Source organism: Xiphias gladius, chromosome 15 (assembly GCF_016859285.1).
Source record: "Xiphias gladius isolate SHS-SW01 ecotype Sanya breed wild chromosome 15, ASM1685928v1, whole genome shotgun sequence".
In the NCBI taxonomy this organism is placed as follows: domain Eukaryota; kingdom Metazoa; phylum Chordata; class Actinopteri; order Istiophoriformes; family Xiphiidae; genus Xiphias; species Xiphias gladius.
In genome coordinates this window covers 25,902,269-25,929,975 of record NC_053414.1, presented here as the reverse complement: position 1 = coordinate 25,929,975, position 27,707 = coordinate 25,902,269, and the positions used below count along the sequence as shown (strand labels likewise).

The 27,707-nt window shown below is 40.5% G+C and overlaps 3 protein-coding genes across 9 annotated transcripts; 2 read left to right on the top strand and 1 right to left on the bottom strand.

Moving 5' to 3' along the window:
• syce2 (synaptonemal complex central element protein 2) lies at positions 1–2,387 on the top strand. Of its 5 annotated transcripts, none has more exons than XM_040147482.1 (5): positions 1–105; positions 678–788; positions 1,236–1,315; positions 1,514–1,628; positions 1,835–2,387. In XM_040147482.1, the coding sequence occupies exons 2-5, from the start codon at positions 708–710 to the stop codon at positions 2,036–2,038; spliced, it is 480 nt and encodes a 159-aa protein (XP_040003416.1). In that variant the 5' UTR covers positions 1–105; positions 678–707; the 3' UTR covers positions 2,039–2,387. The 5 variants fall into 5 exon arrangements, with proteins under 5 accessions (XP_040003416.1, XP_040003415.1, XP_040003414.1 ...); XM_040147481.1 differs by lacking the exon at positions 1–105 and adding an exon at positions 122–355; XM_040147480.1 differs by lacking the exon at positions 1–105 and adding an exon at positions 122–399.
• Positions 2,332–7,291, bottom strand: gcdha (glutaryl-CoA dehydrogenase a). The gene is made up of 12 exons (XM_040147477.1): positions 7,178–7,291; positions 6,598–6,707; positions 6,349–6,381; positions 6,050–6,190; positions 5,716–5,778; positions 5,343–5,513; positions 5,084–5,213; positions 4,371–4,587; positions 4,137–4,240; positions 3,823–3,948; positions 3,544–3,704; positions 2,332–3,124 (listed from the first exon to the last, which is right to left on the bottom strand). Exons 2-12 carry the CDS (start codon positions 6,698–6,700, stop codon positions 3,051–3,053), a joined length of 1,323 nt encoding a protein of 440 aa, XP_040003411.1. The 5' UTR covers positions 6,701–6,707; positions 7,178–7,291; the 3' UTR covers positions 2,332–3,050.
• On the top strand, positions 6,956–27,707 carry slc44a2 (solute carrier family 44 member 2). Of its 3 annotated transcripts, none has more exons than XM_040147470.1 (23): positions 6,956–7,326; positions 9,597–9,670; positions 16,050–16,098; positions 16,190–16,263; positions 16,918–17,002; positions 17,183–17,267; positions 17,358–17,477; positions 17,591–17,651; positions 17,838–17,964; positions 19,396–19,479; positions 19,785–19,897; positions 20,019–20,150; positions 20,240–20,339; positions 21,244–21,336; positions 21,511–21,595; positions 21,838–22,100; positions 22,498–22,592; positions 23,126–23,229; positions 23,320–23,393; positions 23,535–23,605; positions 23,777–23,865; positions 23,971–24,055; positions 24,324–26,778. In XM_040147470.1, exons 1-23 carry the CDS (start codon positions 7,205–7,207, stop codon positions 24,827–24,829), a joined length of 2,691 nt encoding a protein of 896 aa, XP_040003404.1. In that variant the 5' UTR covers positions 6,956–7,204; the 3' UTR covers positions 24,830–26,778. The 3 variants fall into 3 exon arrangements, with proteins under 3 accessions (XP_040003404.1, XP_040003406.1, XP_040003405.1); XM_040147472.1 differs by lacking the exon at positions 24,324–26,778 and adding an exon at positions 26,799–27,707 and having other exon boundaries at positions 6,961–7,326; XM_040147471.1 differs by lacking the exons at positions 6,956–7,326; positions 9,597–9,670 and adding an exon at positions 13,657–13,909.

Genomic DNA, 27,707 nt, shown 5'->3' with positions numbered 1-27,707 from the left:
AGACAATATGGTGCTGTATAATGAGTTTTTTTGAATTACGACACTTGCAATCGTAATGGAGCATTTTTTACAGTGTTAACTTATTTTTCTACAGCTACTAGTCAGGTGAGAACAGGCTCTCATTTTAACCAGACAGTATAACAATATATATACAGTTTATGATTTTAGCGACGTAACCTTAAAACACTAAAAAGATAACGAAGTCGTGGGACTTCAGCTTTTATAAACATAAAAAGGAAACCACCGGATTAGCAGGATACAATACATTAGCACTTAACTAGCTAGTAAAGGTTAGCTCAAGTTCAGAGATAGCTACACTTACCAGCAGTGCAGTCCTAGTCAAAGCTTTATTTCTGTAGGTAACACAATAAGCCATTTGTTTGCAGCATACTGTAAAACGTACGTTATATATGGCTTTATTTGTGGGGTTTTTTTGTTTTGTTTCCAAGTTTTAAGCTAAAGGAAATGTTAGGTTTAACAGGTTAGCTAAAGGTAAAGGTGTTAATGCTAGCTGTAAATGAAAAATGTGTCAACTATCCAACTAATTTTCGTGTATTATACCTAGAAACTGTTCATTCTGTTTGACAACACGCAGATGATTTTTTTTTCCTTCCAGTTATGTTAAGATATTTATAACAGGTGGGGCTTTTGTAATGAAATTGAAAAACCCAATTCAGATTCAGCCCTGCAGAGTCAACCAGACCAAGATGGACCTTTTCTTCGAGGACCCAACATTACCGTGCACCTCCCAGTCCACTCCCAAGACCGGACATGAAGATTCACAGATGGTAACGTTTAAACATATACAGACCCTGCAGTCAGAAAATATGGCATTTTTAAAAAAGTGTGAAATCAAGACATGGGCTTGTGGGGGCACAATACTCCTGAAAAAACGTAATAATAAATTCTTATACTGCCTGAAGTTAATATCTTCTGAGAACAAGACGTGTGGTTTCATACATGAATGACATGATGCTAATAATAACTTGTTTACACAACATATTGTTTGCCTGTGTTGTCCCAAATCATGCTAACATATTTTTGCTAACATTTTGTTTTCACAAGATTAAAAAAAAAACAATTTTCTGTTTTTTTTTTTTTTTTTTTTTGGGGGGGGGGGTCTTGTCTGTGAAATCATACTGTACAGTAAATGTTGACCGTTTAGCCTTTGCACACCTGATGATAATGGAAGAGTTTATAGCTGTTTTTGTTTTTCATTGTCTTTGGCAAAACAGTCAGAGGACACTGACCATGACTCATCAATAGGGAAGTCCTCAAGTGTGAGCGTGACTGAGATTCCAGAGCATCATACCAGGTACACGATCACCCACAGACCGATGAATGCACTGAAATCATAATTAATGTAGTTCCATGCTATGTTACGTATCCTGAGCAGTGCTGTCCACCTGCCCCAGGATGAACAGCGCTGTACTCCATTGTCCCATCTATGACGGAGACACTAGGTTAAAGCCAAATTCTGATGTCAACATTTGTGTGCTAACACCTATTGTAGCTCAAGCATAAATGGCATCAGCAGTAGAGTGCAGGGACTGGTGGAAAAGATTAACGGCAGCCGCACCAGTGACCAGAAAGTCATGGACAGCTTTCAGGAGAACTTAGTGGAGAAGGTACAAAACTAATTCAATACATCTGGTCCTACTCAGTAGAGTGTTTTTTGTCTGGTCCACTGCTATATACATACTTAGCAAATACTCCTTTCATCGCTATCATGATTGGTGTGATTGCACTTCATGTGCTCAGTGTATATCCCGGACCGTCCCTGCCCACAAAAGGTTCTGATCTGGTCAGTTATCTGATTATTTTCCGCCCCCAGGTGAAGGGGGTGTGCCAGCAGATGAAGGAGCACATGTACACAGTCTATGAGGAGAACAGTAGTGAGGTGCAGGTGAAGCTGCAGGAGTTGTTTGAGGTTCTGGAGAACTGCACTAAACTCAGCAATGAACTCCTGGAGGCCAGTCAGGCCCTGGCAAGTCTCAGCAAGAGTCTGGCCATTAGCCAGACATCAGAATCCTTATAAACTAGCTATTCTTCTGATGTCCATATGATTTTGAACTGATCAATGTGTTATTCTGAATAAGTTCATGTGTTCTTGGGTTTATTATTATATTGAGCATTCCGAATAGTTCACTTTGTCTTGTCTAAATGCTGCAGTGGCTATGATTACTAATTTTTGTTTCCTCTTTCTTCTTCCTCGTTTTCTGAGAATACACAGTAGTCTGTGTCTCTGTAGTTCAGGCTACAGCTCAAGATTGCAGTAAAAGAATTCCAAAACATAAAAACTGAATCCATGTTTTATTTTTGTTTAATTTCAGTATCTGTTTATTCAATAAATAAAACTACAAATAACAAGAACACAATAAACCAAATTATTTGGCTCTGTGGTGTTAACATTTTTTACTTGTTACCTATTATTATGCCCCATTGTGTCTTAAGTACTTTCATATTCCACTACACCAGAGATGCGTCAGTACCGATATGCCACTCTTTAGACTGCTAGTAACCAACATAACACCGTCACAATCTTAAGAACAGATGAGAAGTTAATTAGATTACAGGGTATTAAGGGGTTTTGTACATACAGCATCTCAGCTACACTTGTCTATATCTTCCCACTCAATCAAAATCAATTATTTCCATACTATTCAATTAGAATAACAATAAACCGACTCATAATGCCACAGCATTTACATGCATTAACCCTATAAATTCCTGAAGTGTCTTTCAGGCATTTTAACTGTACAAATGTCTCATATCTCAGTTTGACCCAATGCTTTGTTTGGTTGTTGTTACATATTCAGATTACAGAAAGAGGCAGTAATAGGTGGTTTCCCTCAGTTGTTTGTATACCATAAATGTGATGAGGTATTTGTGATCGTGGTGTCCCAAAAGGCAAAGTTATCCCCATGTGAGGTGAATGAATCGCACCTCATGTTTCAACATATATAATTTTGCCCAGTGAGGCCCTGTTTCTCAGAGGGCCCTGGTATTATTCCACATGAAGTCCATTTCAAGAAGACAGTGGAAAAGCTTTACTTTCCAACAGTGAAAGACTGCAGTCCAGTGATGGCTCTGCCCAGGATCAAAGCATGAATATCATGAGTTCCTATAAAAAGGAAAATCATAAAACATAACGAAAGAGTTATTTTCACGTGTAGAGATATTTGAGTTATCAGTAAAAATCACAGTATTACACTGAGACTGATGTTTTTTCCTGAACTTACTAAGTCCTCTTTAGCTTTGGGAATACACATTGTTAAGTTTTTTTTTCAAAGATAGTTCATTAATATTAACTTAAACCATGTGCTTTGCTTGAAGTTGAATGAAAGTGGACAGACTTCTGAAAAAATGTTCCTTCTCTCATCAACAAGTGTCAGCCTGTAATATTCTGTGCACTACTGACCCCTGGTGGTAGACATATGTAACTGCAGGTAAATCTTGAAAAAAAATTCACTTTTCATTGCTTTAAGCTGCAGGAAATGTTTAACATTTAAGTGTAGATGTAGCTCTTTCTTGTGTGCCTACCCTCGTATGTGTTGACAGCCTCCAGGTTCATGACGTGACGGATAATGTGGTACTCATCTGCGATGCCATTTCCTCCCAACATGTCTCTGGCTTGTCTGGCAATATCCAAAGCCTTGCCACAGCTATTCCTCTTTAGCATGGAGATCATCTCTGGCGCTGCTCTATTAGGATGAGAACAATCACATTAGAAAACTGTTTTGTAGTAGGAGAGAGGACTAGTGGCTAACAGAGGCCAAAACAAACGTGAAAGATATTTAAAGACAGAAAGAGAAGACTCACTTCTTCTCATCAATGAGTCTTCCCAAGGCCAGACATGACTGTAGACCAATAGTGATCTCTGTCAGCATGTCAGCCATCTTCTTCTGCATCAGCTGGTTCCTGGCCAGTGGCACCCCAAACTGGATTCTGATTGGAGGATAGAAAGACATGAACACCGATTCTTCTCTGAAGGAAGCTGAGGCTGGCGTAATATGAGGGGACAATATGGATATATGCAGTACGATAATGCTAACAATAATTATTTTGTCATGTTCATCAGATCCTCTGACCTTGACTTTTGTGCACACACATACTGCAGACAGAATATCATGTACCTGTCCAGAGTGTACTGTCGGGCAGCATGAAAGCAGAATTCTGCAGCTCCCAGAGCTCCCCAGGCAATGCCATACCGGGCGTTGTTGAGACAGCCAAAGGGACCCTGGTCACGAAGATCAACAAAAAGAGGAACGTAGGATATAAGAACACCGTAACATTAATGTTGTAATATTAAGGTAAAATAAATTTGATTTTGTTGGAGTTGAACTTGATATGTCAGAGCAACCACTTACAGCCAGACCAGAGACGTTGGGCAGCAGGTTCTCCTGGGGAACTTCCACTTCATCCATCAGGATCATGCCAGTGGCGGACGCCCTCAGTGAGAACTTGCCCTCAATCTTTGGGGTGGCAAAGCCCTTCATTCCACGCTCCAAGATGAAACCCCTAACCCTGCCATCCTCACACTTGGCCCAGACCACTGCAATGTCTGCCACAGGGGAATTCGTGATCCTAGCGGAGGCAGGAGAGTGACAAATAAAGAAAACAAGTCAGGTTATACAGTTTCATGACTGCACATTTTAGTGTTACACCAAGAACTTGACACTTGGGTACAGACCCAAGTCACCGTCCAAAGTTTCAAGTTTTCAGTTTTTACTAACCTGATACTAGAAAAGCCAGTCTGGCTCTAAGCTAACACAAGTGAGGGCAGCAGGCTTTGTTATCTTTAGTGCATCTGTTTACATTATTAGCCTCCAAATACCAGGCCTACATTACATCTTAAACTAATTTATGGTCTAAAACTAATGTGGACACTGCGACAGAATGAATTTTACCTAACTGTACTTTGTATGGTTTTCTGCAGAATTAACCCCCCCCCAAGTCATTCAAATTTTACACCACTAAAAATCAATAACCCTACATTTCATCATTATATATTTGTCTTGTGGCTTTGAGAAAACACTCCATCAGAAGGACCAGTGCTTCTTGTATATGTCTATCCACCTACCAGGTCTTGGATCCGCTGATGGTGAAGCTACCACTGGATGGGTTGTACTTGGCCTTGGTCTCCATACTGCTGGGATCACTGCCATGGTTGGGCTCTGTCAAGCCAAAGCAGCCCAGGATTTCTCCACGAGCTGCAGGAAAAGGAAAAAACAAAAACAAAAAACAAAACAAAGTACACCGGTTTGATTACAATTAATTATTTGTACTTGTACTTTGCTATTTGAAATGCCATGCCCAGTTGCATAAAACGTGTTTCTTACCAAGCCTTGGCAGGTACTTCTCTTTCTGAGCGTCTGTGCCGTAAGCATTGATTGGGTGCATGACCAGTGAAGACTGGACACTCATGACTGATCGATACCCACTGTCCACTCTCTCGACTTCTCTGGCAATCAAACCGTACGCCACATAACTAGTGCCAGCACAGCCGTACCCTGCAGGGTAAACAGAAACAAATGTAAAGTCCTGCAAATAAATCCTACCCAGTATGTAGTCTTGACATTACAAAAAACCATGGCAAAGCAGAAAAAACATAATAAACAAATGTAAATGTACATGAAGATGTAATGTTAACGTGACTGTGAGCATTGCACTGTTTAAGATGGGACTGAAAAAAAAAAGTATTGTTTTTTTTACCTTTAATAGTTGGGCCTAGGACGCCCAACTCTCCCATCTCTGAGACTATCTCACGGTGGAAATCTGTAGCACGGTGCATGTTGGGAAATAGAAACTGACGATCAAATATTCAGCAGAAACTCAACAGTATATACACATCCTTAATAGGCAAACTCTGAAAGTGAATTATTCTGAATTATGATGAGATTTTCTCCACATTCTAGATGATATGAGATTTAATACACACCTCAAAGAGCAATTCTGCTCTGGTTATTTGATCCTAAGATAATCCATATAGTCTGACCCACAAGTAAAAACCCTATATGCTCCGATCATGGATGTGTGTTTAGCTCACGTTCATGTCTGTTGGCCATGACGATGCGGGGCATGAGTTTTTCCTGGCAGTAGTTGCGGAAGGAGTCCCGGATCATGATCTCCTCCTCTGTCAGCTGACCCTCCAGATCCAGAGCGTCCCGCCAGTTGAATGACACCTTGGCTGAAGGTCAAAACATGTGCACACACACGTGCGCACAAACACACACACACACACACACACACACACACACACACTGGTTATGTCACTGTCATATGTGGTAAGAGAACGTGTGAAGGAATCCGGGCTGCCCAGGTTCAACTCATTAAAACGTCACGTACCTGCCTTCGCTGGCTTCTTGACTTCTTCAGCATCTAAAGGGAAGAAAAATAAAAGTGTTGAGTCCTGTGGATTATACATCCACTTACACAAACTTTAACGCCAACAACTTAATTCGGGTTTCACCTCCTGTGTGGTCTTCATCTTTCCGGACACAAATGAAGACAATGAGACACAATAAGAGGATTATTTATTTCCCAAAAGACGGTCACTCCAAACATTTAAGAGTTGATGAGGAAACTCAAATGTACCTTTGTGAGCCGCAGCAGCTGTGCCCTGGGCTCTGGACGCTGTGACAGCAGCGCATTTTTGGCTGCTGGAGAGCAGACGGGCGACAGCACTTCTGAGAGCCATATGTTTACTGGGCATAGAGGAAAAGAAGAGGAAATATATAATTAAGTTTTTACGGTGAATGGCACATGTAACAGTGTTGAAGGTTGAGTAGCCAGACCAGTGAAAATCGGGCAAATATAAAGCACAATACAATACCCTTACCTGCCAATTTATAGTGTTTTTAGTAAGCTAATAAACACACCTATTGTGTTGGAGTATTAATTATCATTAGTATATTATTATTACTCCATGCAGGACAAAACGTAGGGGCACCAGTTCAGAATCATGCTTTAAGTCTTTTCTGAGCAATCAACCCGCCGCCTGTTAATAATGTCGTACACATTTCAAAACAAACTAGCATAGCTACTGTCCTGTGAGCGGCGTTTGAAGCACTGCGGTGCCGGCTAGCCCAGCACTAACCTGCCCCTGCGACCATGTCAACGTTTTAGTGACTTTTTCTTTAGGAAACTTCGTCCTAAACATCCAGTGGTACGGTACCTTCTTTCCCCTCGTCGTGTTTATGTGATGCTCCGGAGACTTCACAACGTGACGTTACCGATAAAAAGTTGCTTAAGTAATGTTTCTCCCGGTGACACGTCACGGGGATACGTAACGCCAAACGTGGGAGCTCCGAGCCGCCATGACAGGTGAGGCAAGCGACACCGGAGCAATGCACGACTCCGAGCTTGCGCAACACACGGAAGTTATACGGTTAACTTTGACTGCCTGATCCCGCAGTAGGAAGCTGATACATTGAAGGGATATGGAGAGTTTGCCTGTTGGGAATGTCAGAGCTCGGTTCCCGTGTCACGTAAGGCGAACTGTTTCATTGACAGCAGGGGTACAAATTGAATTTGCCAGACACGTCCTCACTCAAAATGGCGTTCACGGATTGCTGGGCGGCCGGAGAGTGTGGAGGGTGTCGGCCCACGCCTTTGCAGCTCATTGGCTGGTAAAATGAGCAGTCACGTACAGAGTATGTGAGCGCCTGTACCCAAGTTTTGTAAGTGACACCGCGGCCGGCGGCGGAGCCCCCGTGAGAGCAGGCTAATATAAACACAACTGCACCAACAATATACATAGATATGATTTTAATGCTGAGGTTTAGGCGATGTGCTTATATTGTGAGGGATGTTTCTTTATGTAGGCAAGACTTTTAAGGCAGAAAAGACACAACAAAAGAAAGCAGGAGTACCCCAAGAATTGAAAATAGAAAAATAATTATGCCAAATATCCATCAAAAGCTACCAGAGACCAAATATTTTGAAACTGTTCAGACATGTTAAAACTGGTTATTAGCCCAGTATTTTCAAAAGTGACAGATGATCTTTCAGCTATCGTTGGTATTTTTCCTGGACAAAAACATAAACCAGTTAAAATTCATTATTAACATTAAATCAGCTGATTTTACCAGGAAGCTCTGTTTGTTTGTTTAGCTGTTATTTTAGATGCATTAAATGCTCTCATGATTTTCTTCAGAGACCTGATAACAATGCAGGACATTAAATTATTCATGGCTTTACCAGCACACCTATACATGACACTTTGTTACCAAGGGTGGGGCAGAGCACAGTTCCCTGTCACAGTTCATCTTCCAGACAACTGAGTTACGCAAAGACGCGTATAGTCTCTCCAAAATATTTGTCTTTCAGAGGATTTGTCTGTGTTATTTTTGGCTTTGTACATCACAGAGTTGCTGTGGGGTCTATATGAGTGGAGCAACAAAGAAAATAGTAGACCAGCCATTTCTCCACTGATGCCTGTTTGACTGCTTGTGAAACTTATTGTGAAAATGTGTTTCTGGATAGTCGTAACATACACCTATCTATTAATTACTCCAAGTCAGTTACTCGAATTTTTTATGAACTTAAGCATAGTCTCCCATGTCATGAGATGTATAGCAAAAGGTTTCTTTTTTCAGAGTAGAGGGGACTGTGGTGGAAGAAATCTATTATTTACTTAAGTACGAATAAATACTATAAAATTCGTAAGATAAAGGTCTGTATGGAAACTTTTGCATAACTCTTATAAAAGTGCAGAAAATAATCAGCAAAATATACTGGAAGTATCAAAGTAAAAGCACTCTTTATGCGGCATTGCCATAATGTTATTATTATTATTATTGGATTGTTATTACCAATACATTAACTTGTGAGCACTATTTTATTGGTGTATTTGATCAAAGTGGAGCCAAATTTTACTACTTTATGTACACTTTATAGTTTAATCTATAGCTGATTCCATGCTTTGTATGAACAAAAGTTTATCTGCAATGTAACTAGTAAGTACCTGTCAAATACTGTACAAATTCTGTAAAGTTGAGTAGAGAGTGTGGTATTTCCCTTGAGTGTAGATATGAATTGCCACAGAGCACTCAAGAACTTTACTAGCTTTAAATTGTACTTTTCACCACTGTTGTGCTTTTTGGAGACTTTTTATTGGGGTGTGGTGTTTTCTCTCGGGCACGCGCACGTAAGAGGTTTAAATAAATACGTACATAGGTTCATAAAGAACGCTCTCCAATTTCTTCTCCCTCGTGAAAAGGAAACAGGTCGTTTTAAGTCTTCCTAAATGCATGAAGCCCATTTGAAACCCATCGGTCTTTGGAAACACACTCAACACATTCCACTGAAGTAGCGGCCAGACAAATGTTTTTGTCCCGCTGCGGCGCCCTCTGATTGGCTGTGGCAGCTGTCAGTCGCCAGGCTCTGCGCTCTGATTGGCTGTCCCTCTTCTCCGTTAGCCTGGAACGCGCCGTGTTTCAGTTTTGTTTGGGGTGGTCTCTCGCTCTCTCTCTCTCTCTCTCTCTCTCTCTCTCTCTCTCTCTCACTGAGTCTCTCGCCCTACTGAAGCAGTCGCTCACTATTATTGATGTTTTTTTTTCCTCGACATTTCCATGGTAACTGTCCTGTCTAAGGTCTGATCAGCAGCGAGGAGCCGAGCAGTGTGTGAGAATGGAGCTGGAGGAAAAAAACCCCGATCCTAAATACGGTAAGAAGAGCTTTGTGTTGCCGCTTTCTCCTCGACCTTTGATTTTTCCTGAAACGGGCGAAGAAATGGAAACAATGACTGCAATGGGTGGATGGGTGTGGACCTCATGGGTCTTCTGCAGATCTGGAGGCATCCTCATCCTCCTCTGCCGGCTCGTTTTTCAGATGAGTCCACATCTCTAATCTCGGAAATGTGTATTAAATTAGACTTTAAATTTTTCTCTTGACAATACACAGTGAATGAATGCAACTTGCCGTCAGTGGGTGGTTGTATTTGGCTAGTTTGCCATATTTTTAACAGTCTTTTTTACAAACCAAATATAATAAGTATATAAGTTTCGAAATGAAACTTAAACTATGACGCTCAACCTAGTTATTTATTGCTGGTACATGGCTTACTTTGACTGATAAGGAAAAGTGGATTGTCATCCTTTCAAACTAGGCCTGTCCTGTTGGGGTTTTTTTGTTGTTGAAATATTCAGGTTATTCTGTGCTGTAGGAAAACAGGCCACTGAGGAAGAGGAGAAAACAGATGCATGGATAGTGTATTTGATTTATTGTGTTTTCCCCCGGGCTCAAAAAGCATTTTCGGGTTTTGCAGATCAACATATGGTCGCTTCATTCACAGATGCACATACTCACACGCAGATCCTCGCACAAACACGTGAAACATATGCACTTCACAGATGTTAACTGCTTTTGTTCACACTGATTTTTATTTATTTATTTTTTCCGTGCACATATTATGGAAGATGCATCCTCTAGACCAGCCAAACACATGACTCATTGCTGATTATTATGTGTGTCACACATGCGTTTTCTCCACCAGCACCGACTCGGCAGCCTACAGCAGCCTGCTGTGGTCTTCTCATGTCTGGGCTGGGCTGTGGTTCATACGGACTGCTTAGTCATGAAGTCTTTGTAACCGGTGTTATTCTTGCTTTAATACCCCATGTCAGTGTTGTTACATGGAGTGCTGAAGTGCACGCTGTTGATATTCACACTGGTGTTTCATTGAGAAGACAGCACTGATGATGTCTGACTGTGTGAGATGCTCCCAACAGCCCACACCCACAATGTTGAGTACACATCCTCTTCAGTCCGTCCATGGAGCTGCCACTGTGGAGCATTTCCTTGTTGCTCTCTTGCTATCGCGTAAACAGCTCTTTTCTTAGACTCCCGTCCCCCGTGAAGGCTAAAAGGTGAAAAATCACAGCTCTTACACAATACAGATTCCAGCTCTCCAGTTTTTCTCAAACAGGAGTTTTTATTAGGAGAGATGGATCCGAGAGCCGAGCCGTCCCTGGTTGCCTACTACTACTACATTTCCCCCCTGTCTAGGCCAGTGTGCAGGCATGCAGGCAGGCTGCAGCCTGCACTGCCTGGACCTTGTTCAGCCTTGCCCGCTCTACCCACTCAGCAGACACAGTCAAGCGGCTTCCAGTCAATATTAAGCACACACAGTGCATGTACACACACAAAGACACTACTGCTAAATGTTTCACAATGGTCGATTGTCATTTGGACTTTGGCTGTTTTGCTTTGGGAAAATGAGACGAAACTGTTGTTGTTTGATCCAAACAGTGACTGTGAAGAGTAGAGAGAGACAGTGATCTCAGTCAGTGGTTTTCAGTTTTTATGTATTTAGCTCTTCATAGAGAGACTCTAATGTGTTCTCCTCTGTGCCTTTTAAGAGTTTGTAGGCCAGTGGCCTCATCAGTAGCTGTCAAGAAGGAGTTTTTTGAAGCAGTGGCTGATGCTTGATACAGCAGTAGAACAGTAGTACATACAGTAGTTTCTGGGGTTCTATCAATATCATATATTAATAATCTTTATCTTCATGTCCTAAATAGAAAGTTTAAAAAAAATATCAGGAATCAGAACATAAAAGACTAATGTACTCATAATGTCTCCATGCATATACAATCTGTGCGCAAAGACACACACGCTCTTAACCACAGTGGCCACTATCCCATTAAGGTAGCCAGGGAAGGGCTGATAACTCCTCTGGGCCCATTAGTGAATCACATCAGTCATGACATCATCACTTCCTTTCACACGCACACACACACTCACAGACACACACTCACAGACACACAGACACACACACACAAGTGACTAGAAAAACATATCTTGTTTAGCAGACAACAAGATTCACACTCCAGTCATTTATAAAGAATTGATTTCAAGGGTTTTACTAAATACTTTCAAGGTTTTGGTAAGGTTTGGTCCGCGCTGTTAACTCCATACAGACCTCAATGCAGACTGAGATTGTCTAGTAGGCCCTGTGGGTTCTCAGCATCAGGGTCCCCGGAGGATGTGTAATTAACTACCTAAGGAACCCAGGTTAGCCAATGTGGGAAAGAAAAGGAGTCTACAATATTTACATCTTTTGAAAGTTACGACATTAACTGTAGCAGATCGACATCACTAAACCACTATCACAATCATTTTGCCAGCTACATACACAAACAAGACCATTTACAAGACATTTGGCAGCCTGTATGCACCAACAACAACCCTGATGGGAATGCTTTTCGGCACAATCGGTGCTTGTTTCATCGCACAAAACGGGCAAAGAGTCGCCTGTTGCTCCAGCTCTAATGGAACTGTGTCTCTCACATGCACAGATGGTCCTACAAACGAACGGCTGATGAGAAAATCACTTTCAATGTTTATCCTCTTCAGTATGAAGAAAGAGAAAATGTAAACACACAAAGTGATGCTGGGGGGGGGTTAGACCAAACAGAAACAGTAAAACCTTGGTTAACAACTATAGCTCAATAATTGAAATCTAAATCTCTTTCATGAGTAACTAGCATTTTTTTTGCCTATTTTAAAATGATTCCTAATTTTATGATTTTACATAAATTGTACATAGATAGCTATTATTTTAGCTTATCACAGATATGTTAGTATTGGCATATTGGACGAAAAGTATAGAAACACCAAAGACATGTTTGAGGTAATTTTGAAACAATGTCTTCATTACATAGTTTCTACATCTGAGAGCAATAATAACCAAATTTAAGGGGTCTCATTGTAAATGTTTGTTATTTCTGCATGCTAAAAACATGAATACCGGTTTGTAATCATTATAACATTTTTAAAGTAATAATTTGGCTCTTGGGGCCTCAAAAGTTCAGTACCGGTCGGGCCCTAATACAGGTTAAAGAGACTGGGTTGGCAAGGAGATTGCACTGTAACAAGCTGGTGTATGAGGTCAGTAGTTGGTACTGTATTCCATTCATGCTGTTAGTCTGTCACATGGCAGCAGAGGTGGGCAGACCAGACCACAGTCAGGTGCCACTACAGACCGCACAAGGCAGTCTTACGTCTGATGTGCAGTTCAGCTCGTCGCCTTGTGCGTGTCAACAAGCCCAATGCATCATAACTAAATCGTTGTCCTAACAATGCATGTAACCAGTTCAAGAAATCTTTGTCCACTGTCTTGGAAGTAACTGATATAAAGTTTGAATTTGAAAGCACTTAGAGAGGGCATGTGGTTGAAGGGCTGTAACAATCTGGAAACTAGAGCTTAAAGTAGAAACAGGAAGCAGAGAAAACATGCAGAGAGGGCCATAAATCTTAAAACTAAGGTTTAAAGCAAACTATATATTAGCAGCGTTTTATAGCGTTTTTTTCCCTTTTTTTCAAAGCCCACATCAAGTGCTGGGTTGGTTGAGATATTTTTGGTCATATAATTGTACAGCTGCACACTGTAACATATCTGAAACAAAGAAACAGTGAAAATAGTTTAACATGTTTGTTTAGTGGTGATTTCAGAACATGTATCCACCGCTGTTAATAACACTCGCTATTGTCAGATGTGTAAAAAGTACACATTTTATCCTTGTGTGTGTGTGTGTGTGTGTGTGTGTGTGTGTGTGTGTGTGTGTGTGTGTGTGTGTGTGTGTGTGTGTGTAAATACGGCCAATATTGGCAGCAGCAGCAAGTTCTCATGCGGCACAAGTCTTCTCTCAACACAATTCTTGCTGCAATTCCCCGGACAAGCCTTGAGCCAAGAGAGGGACCAGAGAGAGGGAGTACACTTACTGAGTCTTGAGTTCTCTGAAAGACGGAAGTAAGGCGTTAGAGGTTGGAGGACCCAGACCTCGTACAGGAAGGAGACATAAAGAAACAACAGCTGTATACAGTACACTGAGAGGAATCTATAAAAGCGTCCATGACAGAAACGCTGAGAGGAATAACAACACAATGACAACATATGAAAGTAGAGGTACTGTAGCAGTCTGCCTAGCTGGAATTATTATGGAGGCGGAGGTTCATTTGTTGCTGAATGTCTTGTTGACGTGAGTCTATAACGTTTGGGCAGAGGGAGTATGCTTATCCTGTGTATGCGTGTGTGTGAGTGACAACAAGTAGCTGGGCGCGCCTCTAACAGTGTGTCTGTAGAGCAAGCATTAAAATTAAAACAGTTTGATGCTACTTCAAGGCGTGAATTGTCAAGAAGGCCGTGGCAGGCAGTTACAGTAATGTGACAGCAAGTGTTAAAGCTCAGAGTCTGGTATCCGATTATCTTCGATGTTGGTCAAGAAGATAATATTTATTCACGTCTGAATTCTTCATCAACCTGATTTGCTGTTTAAAACATATTTCAAGGTGTAATTTGGAAGCCTGAAAATTACCGATGAACATGCCCGTGCTCATTGTTCTTTTAAAATGTGGACTCACGGCATCAGCTCAAGATGATCTCACTGCAGACAAAGTGGGCTTGGTTGATGTTTCTCCTCTGCCGAGTCTGACGTGTTTCCATGGTGGCTCGCAATGTCCACAGGGAGCTCATCCTCGCTGGGGAGCCATTTTGTAGGTTGCTAGGGATGGATGGTCTGGCACAAGAATCTTTTTGTTTTGGAGATTTTCCTGTCTCTGTCAATACATGGGCTTACACTTATATATTGTACTCACGTGTGCCTCAAATACACCCTCTAGTTTCTGTGTACACTAGTACATTCAACTTATGAATTCTAAATATATTGTAAATTATTGGAAAAATTATGTTTCTTTGTACTAAATAAGAAATAATTTGTAAGTTTGTCTTATCTGTGTCACTAAAATGTACTGAACCTTATGAATAACATTCAGTTTTGATTTTACGGAAGCATTTAGGCTGCACAACTAATCAATTTTTTAAAAATATAGCATCCAAATGACAAATTTGGCACTTCAAATGTACAGTGGTACAGACGCAGAAGGGACGCTGCAGTCATATACACTCGCTCGTCTATTAGGAACACCTCGCTAAAACTTAAGCAGTCTGTTGCATGTAGTGTTCCTAATAAAATGAAAACTGTATATCTTAACCACTGTGCCACCAGACGCCCCACTAGTGAACGATGAAAGGATGTTTGCTGTGAGAAGAAACTTTGTTTTCTGCACTGCTGAGGAAAAAAATTACTCCACACCTGTAATACTGTTTGACAAGGATGATGGTGTGTAGAGATGTTGGCTGTGAGTTAAGCCCAAAGGGGATGTCGTGAAATTGCCTGTTATGTCCCATCAACAGTCCAAAACCCAAAGATATTCAGTTTGTTATCACATGAGACAGTAAAATCAGTAAATCCTCACAAATGAGAAGCTGGAAATAAGGAATGAATCATTTTTTTGTCTGAAAAATTACTTTCCCTGTTAGTGTTCCAGTATCCTCTCATTTTAGTTTCTACTTGATGACACTGACTGATGGTTACATACGGGCCAACAGGCACAAAATGTGAGAGCTGAAAAGACCCGACAACAATGGCTGGACAATAATCCAGTATTACAGTATATTGACTTTGATTGGAATTGTATCACAATGTTATGATCACACCATTTTAACAGTTTCCAAAATCCAGTTGTCCAAATTATTGATTCCAAGAAAATTACAATAGAAACTAACAAGATGAAATATTAAGGTTTTTGTTTCACAAGTGTGAAGAGTTTTGTCTTATATAATAAATAACGGTTGATTATATATCATTGCCTTGAACATCAGTTTGATGATTTTACATGTAACATTGCATATTTGCCACATGCACGATATGTATATTAACATTGGGCAAAGGTTTCCATTAATATTAAGCTTTCATATTATGCATTCAAATGTTACTGTTTCAGGAAGTTAACTGGCCTGTGCGATGGCTGGTCCACATTTATTTAATTTCCAGTAACAACTTTTTTTTTAAGAGCAGCTGTGGTTGGCTGATTTTCATTTAGGTCTTCATTGAGTGCGATCATAGGTAGTTAGCGGTTAGTTGAGTCCCTCAAGTGAAACCACAGGTTTGTGGTTAATTAGCCTTAATGCATGTGCTCTATTTTAGAGTCTCATTAAGTTCACAGGAAGCAACAATAACAATCCTGTTGTCTCTTTCTATCCCCAGGGGAGTCCAGGAAGTTTGACCCAAACTTCAAAGGACCGATTCATAACAGGTGAGACATCTGTTTTAATCACTGATCTTCATTTCTAGTCTTTCTGTAGTACAAGACAGCAATAACCATATTCTGCCTCTCCCCTGCCCAGGGGCTGCACAGATGTCCTCTGTTGTATTCTCTTCATCCTGGCCTTGTTGGGGTACTTTGCTGTGGGTATTCTCGGTAAGCCTGAGCCTCCATCCCTACAAAATGTACTATTACATACACACTTCAGTTCTTAGACACGTGAATTTAGAGGAACCCTGCTTTTATGATTGTACGTTATTTATTTTTATACATTTTAGACCAATCACTATTAAAACATGTCACACAACTCTTCTTCAATACAACACTTTCACCTATCTTGCCTTCATCAGGGTTGTGTATAAGGTTGTTTCCAGTTTCCTTATTTACAGCCCACCATATATAATATGTATAATATTTACTCTTAGTAGATACATAATTTCCAAGAGAAATATGAATGACCATCAGTCCTAAATATACAGCATAAATTTACAAGGAGTAAAATTATATTATAAAACAGATTTTAAAAGCACTGATCATCGATCAAAAAAACATATCGATGGACCTTGATGAAGGCAAGATACACAAAGAAAATTTGGTGAACTGGAGAAAAGTTGTGCCACATGTTTTAATTTGAAATGGGCTCACATTGAAGGTCACAGTGTTCTTCACCTCGCTGTGTGCGCTGTGTTTCACAAATTGTTTACATATCTGAGACATGGTGCTTTGTCTGTCTACTTTCTGAGAACATACATTGTCATTTGATTTAATGTCCACATTCGTCCTGAGTGATTTTTACTCTTCTCCATACAGCCTGGTCTCAGGGTGACCCCAGGAAAGTGATCTATCCCACAGACAGCAGGGGGCAGTTCTGTGGACAAGCTGGAACACCTCTGGAGTGAGTCACATGGAAACATGAATAGGATGATCACTGTAAATATACCAGTTTAGGCGCAGCTTATCTTGTGTTCATTTCAGATAACATATATTACTGTAATCTGATGTCTCACATATGGGACTTTATTATTAGGCCAATGTCATAAATACATGTCCCAATAATAATTTTGTTACATAACAGGAAGAAGCCTTTTCTGTTCTACTTCAACATATTGAAATGTGCCAGTCCTCTAGTGCTGCTGGAGTTTCAGTGTCCCACCACACAGGTCAGAAACAAGATATGCTAATCTTTTCATATTCATTGCCACTGTTGTCCTGTCAATTAACCATGATTGTATGTTGTTATTTGTGTCCAGTTATGTGTGGAAAGCTGTCCTAACAGGCATCTCACCTTGATGAAAGCCAAGTTAGGCAGCAAAGAAGACCGTGAATACTTCAAACAATACTGCAAGGAAGGAGTGGACTTTGATAAATTGGTAACTAAGTATATTATTCGGATTATTTACATTCTATAATGCTTAAGTGATACTGTGAAATGTACAAAAAGTATTTTCCAAAACTACATTCAAGGCCGCTTTACATTTCCCAGGCTACTGTTCAGATCCTGAGTAATGGCTTGTGTCCTTCCATGTTGATGCCCAGTAAAGCCTGTAAGTTAGAAGCAAGATTCCCTGTGCTCAGTTTTCACCCGCACATAACTAATAACCACACTATAACTAACACGGTTAGTTATAGTAGCTGCTGTGACTCTGAAACAGACACAGCATCTACTATAACTAACCGTGTTAGTTATCGCAACTACTATAACTAACACTGATCATCTCCTCCCTGCACAGTCACGCGTCGCTGCCTTCCTGCCTTGGGAATGATGAAAGGTGGCGTGGTGGTGGTGGGCAACGAAACCGTTTTTGATGCCGGACAGGGCGTCAATATCAGTGCCACAGAGCTGCTGGAGGCATCAAAGTGAGTCCTTTTCACTGTATGGCAGCATATACAAAACACTACTAAACAAGTGAATATGATAACAATTCCAAAGCTGTCCGATTAGCACACAGGTACAATCCTGTTAGAATTTTAGAGATTCAAAAGTCATAAACAGTGTCTAAAATTAACAACAAATTAACATGAAATGTGTGCAATTAGCTTGATAAATCAACCGTTTGATGAATTGAGTCCTTAAAAAATGATTCATTTCATTATTCATTTAATTGATTGGTTGTGGTTGATTAGCTGACAAAAAGTAATTGATAACTATTTTGATCATTTATCATTGTAAACTGAATTCCATTTGGTCTTAGACTATTGGTCTGACTAAAAAGCAGTTTAAAGACATCAGGTTGTACTCTGAAATCTAGAGGTCGACATTCGTCTAAAAAATCCTTAGCTTCAGCTCTGGAGAAAATGCTGTTTATATTGGCAAATGAACTAGTTCTTGCCGGATATTCTTGTCCCACATTATGCTATGTTGTGTCAGCTGATAACTAAGATACTGTATCACAGCGCCACTATAACTGATAGCGCTGATTTGACAGCCTATTTAAAGACCTTTATGCTCTTATTTACTCTCTACACTGATGTGTGCTCGCTACAGCCTGCACCTGCTTTGGTTCTGCTCTATTTTTGTGCACCCTGGAGGGTCTTCATGTCAGTGTTTTCTATCAGCGTTATTGCCACCCGCGAACGCTCCCTGCTTGTTATTTATCAAGATGATGAGTACGCCTGTTGTTGTTATGCTTTATTCTTGCAGCAGGCAGCATCACAGTGCTTGACAGTGTAGAGCTACATCACCAAGTCAAATTACAGTTGTCATCTTAATTTGCAATGTCGAGTGACCAGTCTATTGTAAAAATTATTCTACATTATATATTTATATTTTACTTTTTTTTGGGGGGGGGGGGACTAAATTTCGAATGGCTTACTAACTTTATCTATTATGTGAATAAATTAACAAGTTTCAAGTCTAAATGTCTTCTTGTTTTCTTGGTTTGTTAGTCCTTGGCTGTCCACCTACAAGAGTTTATCCAGTAATTCTAAAGCAGTATGCAGCATATAGATGACTAAACTCACGTGCACTGGCATGATGAATGTTAGCTTGAGCTGGGAGCCAGCAGAAAAGGCTGGTGCTCAGTCTGTTTAGCTAACAATGTTTTCACTTAATCTAGCTAGCCACACAGTCCTCCCAATTGTTCCACTGATGTTTACACGCATCTTACTCGCCATATTAATTATTCAGCTAACATTATTATTTATCAGTGTGTTCAGCTATAGCCCTATTTTTGTCCGATAACCTGTTACAACATTTTGTCAGTTCCAGGGCTCCATACACGGCAGATGACTACAATGTTAATTTTGGAAGTTGTTGGTTTGTTTCAACTTAATTTCCATCTGTTACAGGAAGTCAAATGTGGTCGTTGAAGCTCGCCAGGTGGCCATGAGAATTTTTGAAGACTACACTCAGTCTTGGCATTGGATATTGCTGTAAGTTTGCCTATTCTCTACTGGTTACATTAAAGAGAAATTAGTAAATAGAACACCAACACCACTGGTTTTGTTGTCACTAGACAGGATAAGTCACATCTGCAGTTGTCTAAACACAAACAGTTACCATGGCTGAAATGTTTGCATAATTGGATGTGAAAAGCATCTGAATGTTCAAGACTGGCCTTCGTTTAGAAACCGGAAAATACACATGACTGCGACTGAACGATCATAGGCTAAAATGCTATAAGAATGTTGTTAACTGTTATTATGTTAAAACGTTTGATTTTGTCCGCTCTCTCCAGTGGTCTGGTGATAGCCATGGTCGTCAGCTTGATTTTCATCGTCCTGCTGCGATTCTTGGCCGGTGTGATGGTCTGGGTCATGATAGTTTTGGTTATTCTAGTCATTGGATACGGTAAGTCTTCAGCCTCTGAAAATAATACACTTGCTATTTAAGATTGCTCTGCTTTTATTGAAATGTTGTTTTGTTTTTTTGTTTTTTTTAAACCTACTGAACATTTGAACAATATTTTTAGGTATTTTCCACTGTTACATGGAATATGCCAGTCTGAAGGGAGAGCCTGGCGCTGACGTGACCATCCGTGACCTTGGCCTGCAGATGGACTTCTCTGTCTACCTGCAGATCAGACAGACTTGGCTGGCCTTCAGTAAGCACAAACAGGCTTTCAATCTGTAATACAACTCTGTATGAACTGTTGATGAATCGTGTTAATGTGTTTCATTCACTATTTTGCAGTGATCATCCTGGCTATTGTGGAATTCATCATCATCCTGCTACTCATCTTCCTTAGGAAGAGAATCCTAATTGCCATTGCACTCATTAAAGAAGCTAGCAGGTCAGTCTCAGTTTGTAATATATTCCAGTCTTGCATCGTGCAGCATCATTCTCTTCTGTTTTCCCAGATGAGCTGGAAAAGTGACTGGACCTACACTTTTTTAAAGCTGCACCAATCAATATCCATCCAACAGTTAATTATTTGACTATGTTTAATTTGAAAAGAGTCACTCGTAGTGATTAGGCCCCAGAAGATTATCACACAATCTGCAGTTCCCTTCAGCTCTACGAAACGTTTTAGTGTCCTTCAGCTCATTGTTTTTGTTTTCCAGCCCACATCTTTACTGTTTTGGTTCAGTCTGACTGCTCTCATCAGTCTTGCTTCCTGCTGCAGGGATTTCTGCGCTGTTGGTTTCAGTAACAAAGCTCTGATAAACCCACTGTACCCAATCTGCCCAGCACCAAATGGCAAAGAGACACAGTTAGCAACTGGTGGATGAACATAGCAGATCACTTAGCAGCTAAAGAACCAGGTATTTCCTTCCATAGATGATGGAGTTCAAAACAAAGATGAAAGGGGAGCGAATATTGGACTTCATGAGGTGGCCGGAAACACAGCTTCAAATACTGTAAATGCTAACGTTGCTCTATGTCTGCGGGATTTGTAAATAGGCAGCTGTTTAAGACACTTAGCATTACAAACGTTTAATGTGATAAAAGTGTATTTTGATGTTGTATTTAAAGCTGACCCAAGTAGGCCAAAAAAACCCAATTAATGCTGCTTCAATTTGATTGCATTTGTTTTTGTAACAGCAGAGAAGACACCTGCAGTTCTTATGCTTTACCTCACTGTTAGGGAGTACTAAGCTGCATTTCTTTGTTTTGGAAAATTTCCTCTTCCTTTTCGGAGAGCACTAAATCTCAGCTTCTTGACATACCACTTCGACCCCTGTTTTCTTTTCCAGAGCTGTTGGGCACGTGATGTCATCTCTCTTCTACCCACTGCTGACTTTTGCCCTCCTGGCCGTGGTGATTGCCTACTGGGCCATCACTGCCGTGTATCCTTACACTTTTCAGATCCTGATCAAAGATGATCAAAAAATAAACGTTTTACTTTATAATTATTCCCACATTTTATCAATTGTAACAGGAGCAGCATTTCCATATAAATAGAAGCAGATCCCTCCTGATTGTGACCTTTTCAAAGATATCTCCTTGACAGCTCTGACCAGTTTCTTGTCCACCTCTAATGAGCAAGTTTACAAAGTGTTCAACAACTCTGAGTGTGAGTACTCACGAGAGACGTGCAACCCCAAGGTACGTCCGAATATCAATGTCCCATTAAATTTAATGTTAGAAGATGTGTGTGGGGTAGCACGGTTTCAGAAATGTCTGCCAAAAAGCCAGATACATAGTCTGCTAATATTTAATACCTTTTAAGAACAAAGGGTTTGATTATAGAACTGTTTACCTGGATACCATCACAGTTTTCATTATAGTTCACTGTATGAAAAATCTTCTTCATAATCCTACGGTTTGCCCCGTGTCTCTTTCTCCAGACATTCAACACCTCCAACGCCTCAGCTCAGTGTCCGGATGCAGAGTGCCTGTTTGCCTTCTACGGTGGTGAGACCCTCTACCACAAATACCTCATTGCGTTCCAGTTCTACAACGTCTTCCTGTTCTTCTGGTGCGCAAACTTTGTGACGGCACTGGGCCAGGTCACTCTGTCGGGGGCCTTCGCCTCATATTACTGGGCCTTCAAAAAGCCCGAGGATATTCCCGCCTTCCCCATCTTCTCCTCGCTAGGACGTGCCCTCAGGTTAGAAGATGGATTTGTATTTTTTTTTTTTGTGAGAGGTCTCTTCACATGTATGGACAGTGCAGTATATGTTGTTGTGCATCAACTCAGTTCTTTTCTATTAATATGAAAACAGCAAGTGATATTACATTTTCATATACACATACTATTCCCATATTTTTGGACACTGGAGTGTTCTGTATTTAAAAGTCAATATGATGCTGTATGGTTTACTCAGTATTAGTCAGGTTGTTTGGGGTGTTTACTCTAAGCAAAAGTTGATGTGCTGCCAGAATTTTGAAGGAAATTTAGTTTGGGTTATTCTCTCCATACACGAGAGATGGGAAGGTCAGTAGGTGCGTTAGCCTCCCCGTATGACAGAGAAAGCAGTCAGCTTCTATTTCCTCCTTTTGTACAGATACCACACAGGCTCCCTGGCTTTTGGCTCTCTGATCCTGTCTGTGGTTCAGGTCATCAGGGTCATTCTGGAGTATCTGGATCACAAGTTGAAAGGTCAGATTATTTAACATCAGAACAAGAAGACTGACTCACTGAATACACGTAGGCGTCAAATAACTGCATACCTTTATCGTTATCCTGTATTCATCAGTAATTATGGTTATATGCATTTAGGATTTTGTTGTTAAACTGGTTACTCATTAATCCTGGTTCTTCATGCATGCATGTGTAGAGCCATAAGTCAGAATAATGCAGGTTATCTAATACTGCAATCAACAAAGACCTGGTTAAGAAGCCTGGAGAAACTGACATTCACTGTGTTACAGTGCCAAATCTTCTGTTTTTACATTTCTATTCCACTTCACACATTTTATTCACACCTCTTATCACACAGGTCTGTCTGTGTGCAGCACCTTGCAGGTACACAAAAACGTAAGCGATACTTACAGGGTATCACAGGTGCATGTAACTTGGTTTAACCCTAGTTTGACCAGAACATAGGCAACAGTCAGATAATTCTATGGTTGTAAGCACATGCAGTCATGACCAAATTCCTGCACTGTATCGTAATGACTCTCATCCTTCAGGTGCTCAGAACAAATTTGCTAAATTCCTGCTAAGCTGCATGAAGTGCTGCTTCTGGTGCCTGGAGAAATGTATCAAGTTCCTTAACAGAAATGCCTACATCATGGTGAGTTCTTGTAACTGGATACAGCTGCATGATAGATGTTGTATCTGGTCAGATTTTCAAAATGTTTTTGTTTTGTTTTTCATTCTCTAGATTGCCATCTATGGAAAAAGTTTCTGTACCTCAGCCCGAGATGCCTTTTTCCTTCTCATGAGGAACATCGTCAGGTGGGATTTCATACATTTATCTCAATAAATTTTAATTCTATAAGCATTAGACTGCAACATGTATTCACTATTTAAGCTATTCTTAGCCTAGTTTAATTTTTATACATTCTCATATTCGGCACTGTGCCCTTTTCAACTCAGGGTGGCTGTTTTGGACAAAGTGACTGACTTCCTGTTGTTTCTTGGGAAACTCCTGATTGTTGGCATTGTTGGTAAGGGAGTTGTTTTTTTAACACACACACACACATATATATATATATGTATATATATATATATATATGTATATATTTAGACCCAATGCATCTTTTTTCTAAACCACTGGACAGAGATCTGTGTGGCCTTCTAATTTAAATCCAAAAATTCTAATTTTTTTCTCTGTACAGGGATCTTCTCTTTCTTCTTCTTCTCTGGAAGAATCAAAGCAGTAGAGGATGCTGCTCCATCTCTGAACTACTATTGGGTGCCAATACTGGTAAGAAACAGTTATATCTGTATGATTTAATCCTTAGTTTTGAGCTCACCTGTAGGCTTTGATGCCATACCACAGGTCTTGACGTGTCTGATGTTCTTCACCTAGACAGTTGTAGTGGGATCCTACCTTATCGCCCATGGTTTCTTCAGTGTGTACGCCATGTGTGTGGATACACTCTTCCTCTGCTTCTGTGAGTAACTTTGCATTCACTTGACAGTAAGATCTCCTGCAGATCTTCTTTCTTCTACATAGTTTCAAGCACTCATACAACTATCTCAAGCTGAGCTGCTGGTTTCTTCTTTTTCCTGCCACGTTTCTGACTCTTCTTCTCTTTGTCTCGTTTCTCCCATTAATTTCACTTTACTTTTATTTTTGCACATTCCCTTTATTTCATGTTTTCATTTTCCCCCTGATTTTTCCATTAACACACTACAAATGCATCCCTACACGCTCAAAAGGCGAAGACTTGGAGAGGAACGACGGCTCGTCTGACAGGCCTTACTTCATGTCCCCCGAGCTGCACGAGATCCTCTCCAAAGCACAAAGGTTGGAGGACGATCACAATGGCGTCGAGCAGGCGAATTCTGCGAAGCAAGTAGACGAGGTAAAACTAGAGGAGGAAACGCCTCTTCAACAGCAGCAAGACGGTGAGATCCAACTGAAACAGCAGTTGGTGCTCAAGCAGGAAAACGAAGAGGAACGGCCGCTGCAGTCCACGACAGAGGCTGACGAGCCAAAGGAGGAAAAGGAAGAGGAACTAAAAGTCAGTCAGACAGAAGAGGCTGAAAAAAAAGAAGACACAGAGGCGAAAGAAGCGTCAGAAAATCAGGAGTTAAAAAAGGAAGAAAAGACTGAGGAGGCATCACCTCCAGCTGTGGAGGCTGAGAAAGAGGAGACTGGTGAAAAGAAAGAGGAAAAAGAGGAATCTAAGGAAGAAAATCCTCCCTCTGCTCCAAAGGAGTAGATGTCAGCAGTAATGTCACAGCAAAAAAGTGAGGCTTGGTAAACCTCATAAACCATAAAGAATGAAATGAGCTTTGTGATACGGACTTGATAAATGTAGACGGCATACAACAAGCTAAAATTTCAGATTGCCTTGCAACGTTAGCGGCATGACGTCCAGCTGGAGAAGGTTGTGGTCGACATCTGAAGGCTGAAGCAGGTCAAAAGCCCAGTGCATCTCTGTAGCTTGAGGAAAAAAAAAAAACGCTCTTGTGTTGGTTTTAGAACAGTGTTGGTTTTATATCGTGAAGATCTGTAGAACCTAGTGAGTGCTGAACTTGTGCCTGATTACTGTCACTAATATTTGTCGTCTTAATCCTGTTAACGAATGCACTACAGAACCACTCGAGTACTGTGTACAGTCAGAACAAACACATCTCAATCGATGGTGAATCTCTTTCACTGTTTACAGTAATACCAGCTGACACCAAAATGTTTCAGACATATTTGATATACTGTACGAATACTGGATCTTTTTGTCCATATGGAACTTGTGTATATACTGTATACAGTAGTGTATGTCTATGATGTACTTTTTGGCTTCAGTCTTGTAGAGATCCTCGCCAGAATGGGATCCCATGTATTGTATTGCCACCTACTTGCCTTGGTATTTCGGACTGGCATTAAGTGCTGTGACTGTGTCGCCATGATGCAGCCATCGTGAACTCTCAGACTCTGCGGACCTCCCGTTGCCCGTTGTTTACTGACCCCACCTGCCTTGCTCTGTCCCTGTCCTCTCTTTCTCTCTCTCTCTCTCTCTCTAAGTACTGCATGATGTTGACATGGCCTTCTGAATGCTCGCAACTAACGTCTTAAGTCTCTGGATGCTTTTGTACCTTTTTTCTTGTTTGTCACCTTGTGAAAGATGTAAGTTGACTTTTCCACTGAAATGACTGATGACATTCCATATTTATTGGCTGTAAATCCTGATTAAAGGTGATTGTATTTAATCATGATAGTTCTGTTATGGGTAGATATGTGTGTGTCAAGGCGATTCGGTGTTTGGAAGCAGGTGAGTTTTCCTTACCAACAAAATCAGAGAGGAATGATTTTGTCTTAAAGGGGCATTCCCACAATTTTGCACCAGTAATGCCATGAGAAGTACTGCTCTGTAAAACAGATGTAGAATGTGGTCTGTGGCGCTGGAGAAGCCCTCTGAAGTCTGCGAGAATTACTCCGTTGATTACTTAATTAATTAGGTTGACAAATCATTAATGATGTGTCTGTGCTACAAAGTGGGGGCTTGGAGTTTGACAGATGCATGAATTACAAAGAGACTCAGTTGCAGTATGGGAAGTATGGTATTCTGTTTTTGTTTTTTTTCGACTTGACCCATGTTATAGGGGCAATAATCAGGATATCTGAGCTTCTACAGAACAAAATAAACAAAACTATGTAACAGAAATATACTTATTTTCCTTTCTTATCCCTTATACCAACTTATGACCCCTCAAATTTTTCTTTGAATCCTTTTAGGGTTCCCAACCCCCTTAGGGAACCACTGATTTCAAGCACTCATTTTTTTTCCTAACTTAACACCACATGAAAATCTTGTTTTTGCTGACCTCTAGTTGCTTCTCTTCTCACCTCGCTGCAGTAATGCACAGGTGTACTCCAGGACCTTGTGACATCGCTGTTGAGTGTCTTTACAAGTGCAACAAAGCAGACGTCTGACCACACCCAGTGAGCTTGAAAATGTTAACTAGAAAAGTCAGCAAAACAGTGCTTTGTCAGTGTTGAGTCACTCTTTAACTGTCTCTCGCAAGCGCAGTAGTAAACTGCCGGAGTGCCCCTTTCATTCTTTGGTAGCTAAAAGACAAAATTGATTGTATATAGACAATGCATTAATAAGAGCATGCTTAAATTACAGTTCAATGTTAGTGTGCTGTTGGGAAAATGTTGTCCCTCAACTGTCTCTGTCCGTGTCACAGTGGAGGACCTAGAGCGCAACGATGGATCAGCAGAGAGACCATATTTCATGTCGCAGAACCTGCTCACCCTCCTGAAGAAGTCCAATGAAGAGCCTAAATCTATAGATTAAGTCACAGTTTTGTTGTGCGTGAGTGTGTTTGTGTGTGTGTGTGTGTGTGTGTGTGTGTGTGTGTGTGTGTGTGTGTGGTGTTCTTAAGTGAAGAGCAAAACAAAAGGAGGAACTGTGTGCCATTTCCTGTGCTACATTATGTAGAAACAGAATTTTTGTGTCTTGCTGTCAAATGGGATTCATTTATGTTGTCTGTACATTTTTGATCTTTTTCGTATGTTGTTACAAAGTCTAAAGCCCATTGCCTCCCTATATTTGTCTAACAAGTGTGATTTAATTACAGAAGGAGTTTTGGACCTTGAGTCACAGATGATAACTATAGTTAATTTAAGCTACAGTTTGTCGTTAAAACTTTTATTTTTGATCATACATTTTGGTTGTTTTTTTTTTTTTGTCTCTTTTTTTGCATGTATTCGGGCATGCATTTTATGTAGAAGCCTTGGGGGTCCAGTACCTTTCAGTGAGATCTCCAGTTTACGGCAGATGTAACCCGATGATAAAAGCTGTGCTTTATCAGTTTAACTAAGCATATTGCACTGTTTGAAACAAGCTCACCAAAGCAGAGTTACTAAACTGCCGGCAATTAAAAGCTTAGTTTGATTCTTAAAGCCTTATGAGATTACATATGACCCACGTGGTTTAACTTGAACTTATGGTTTTTATTTTTAAATAACTTGTTTTCTTTTTTTTTAATAATCACCACTGAAGATAAAACATATCAATGAGTAATGTGCAAATGTTAAGTTTGTAAAAGTTATACATTGCCTCTCATTTTGTTGAAAAACTAATAAAAGTTGTT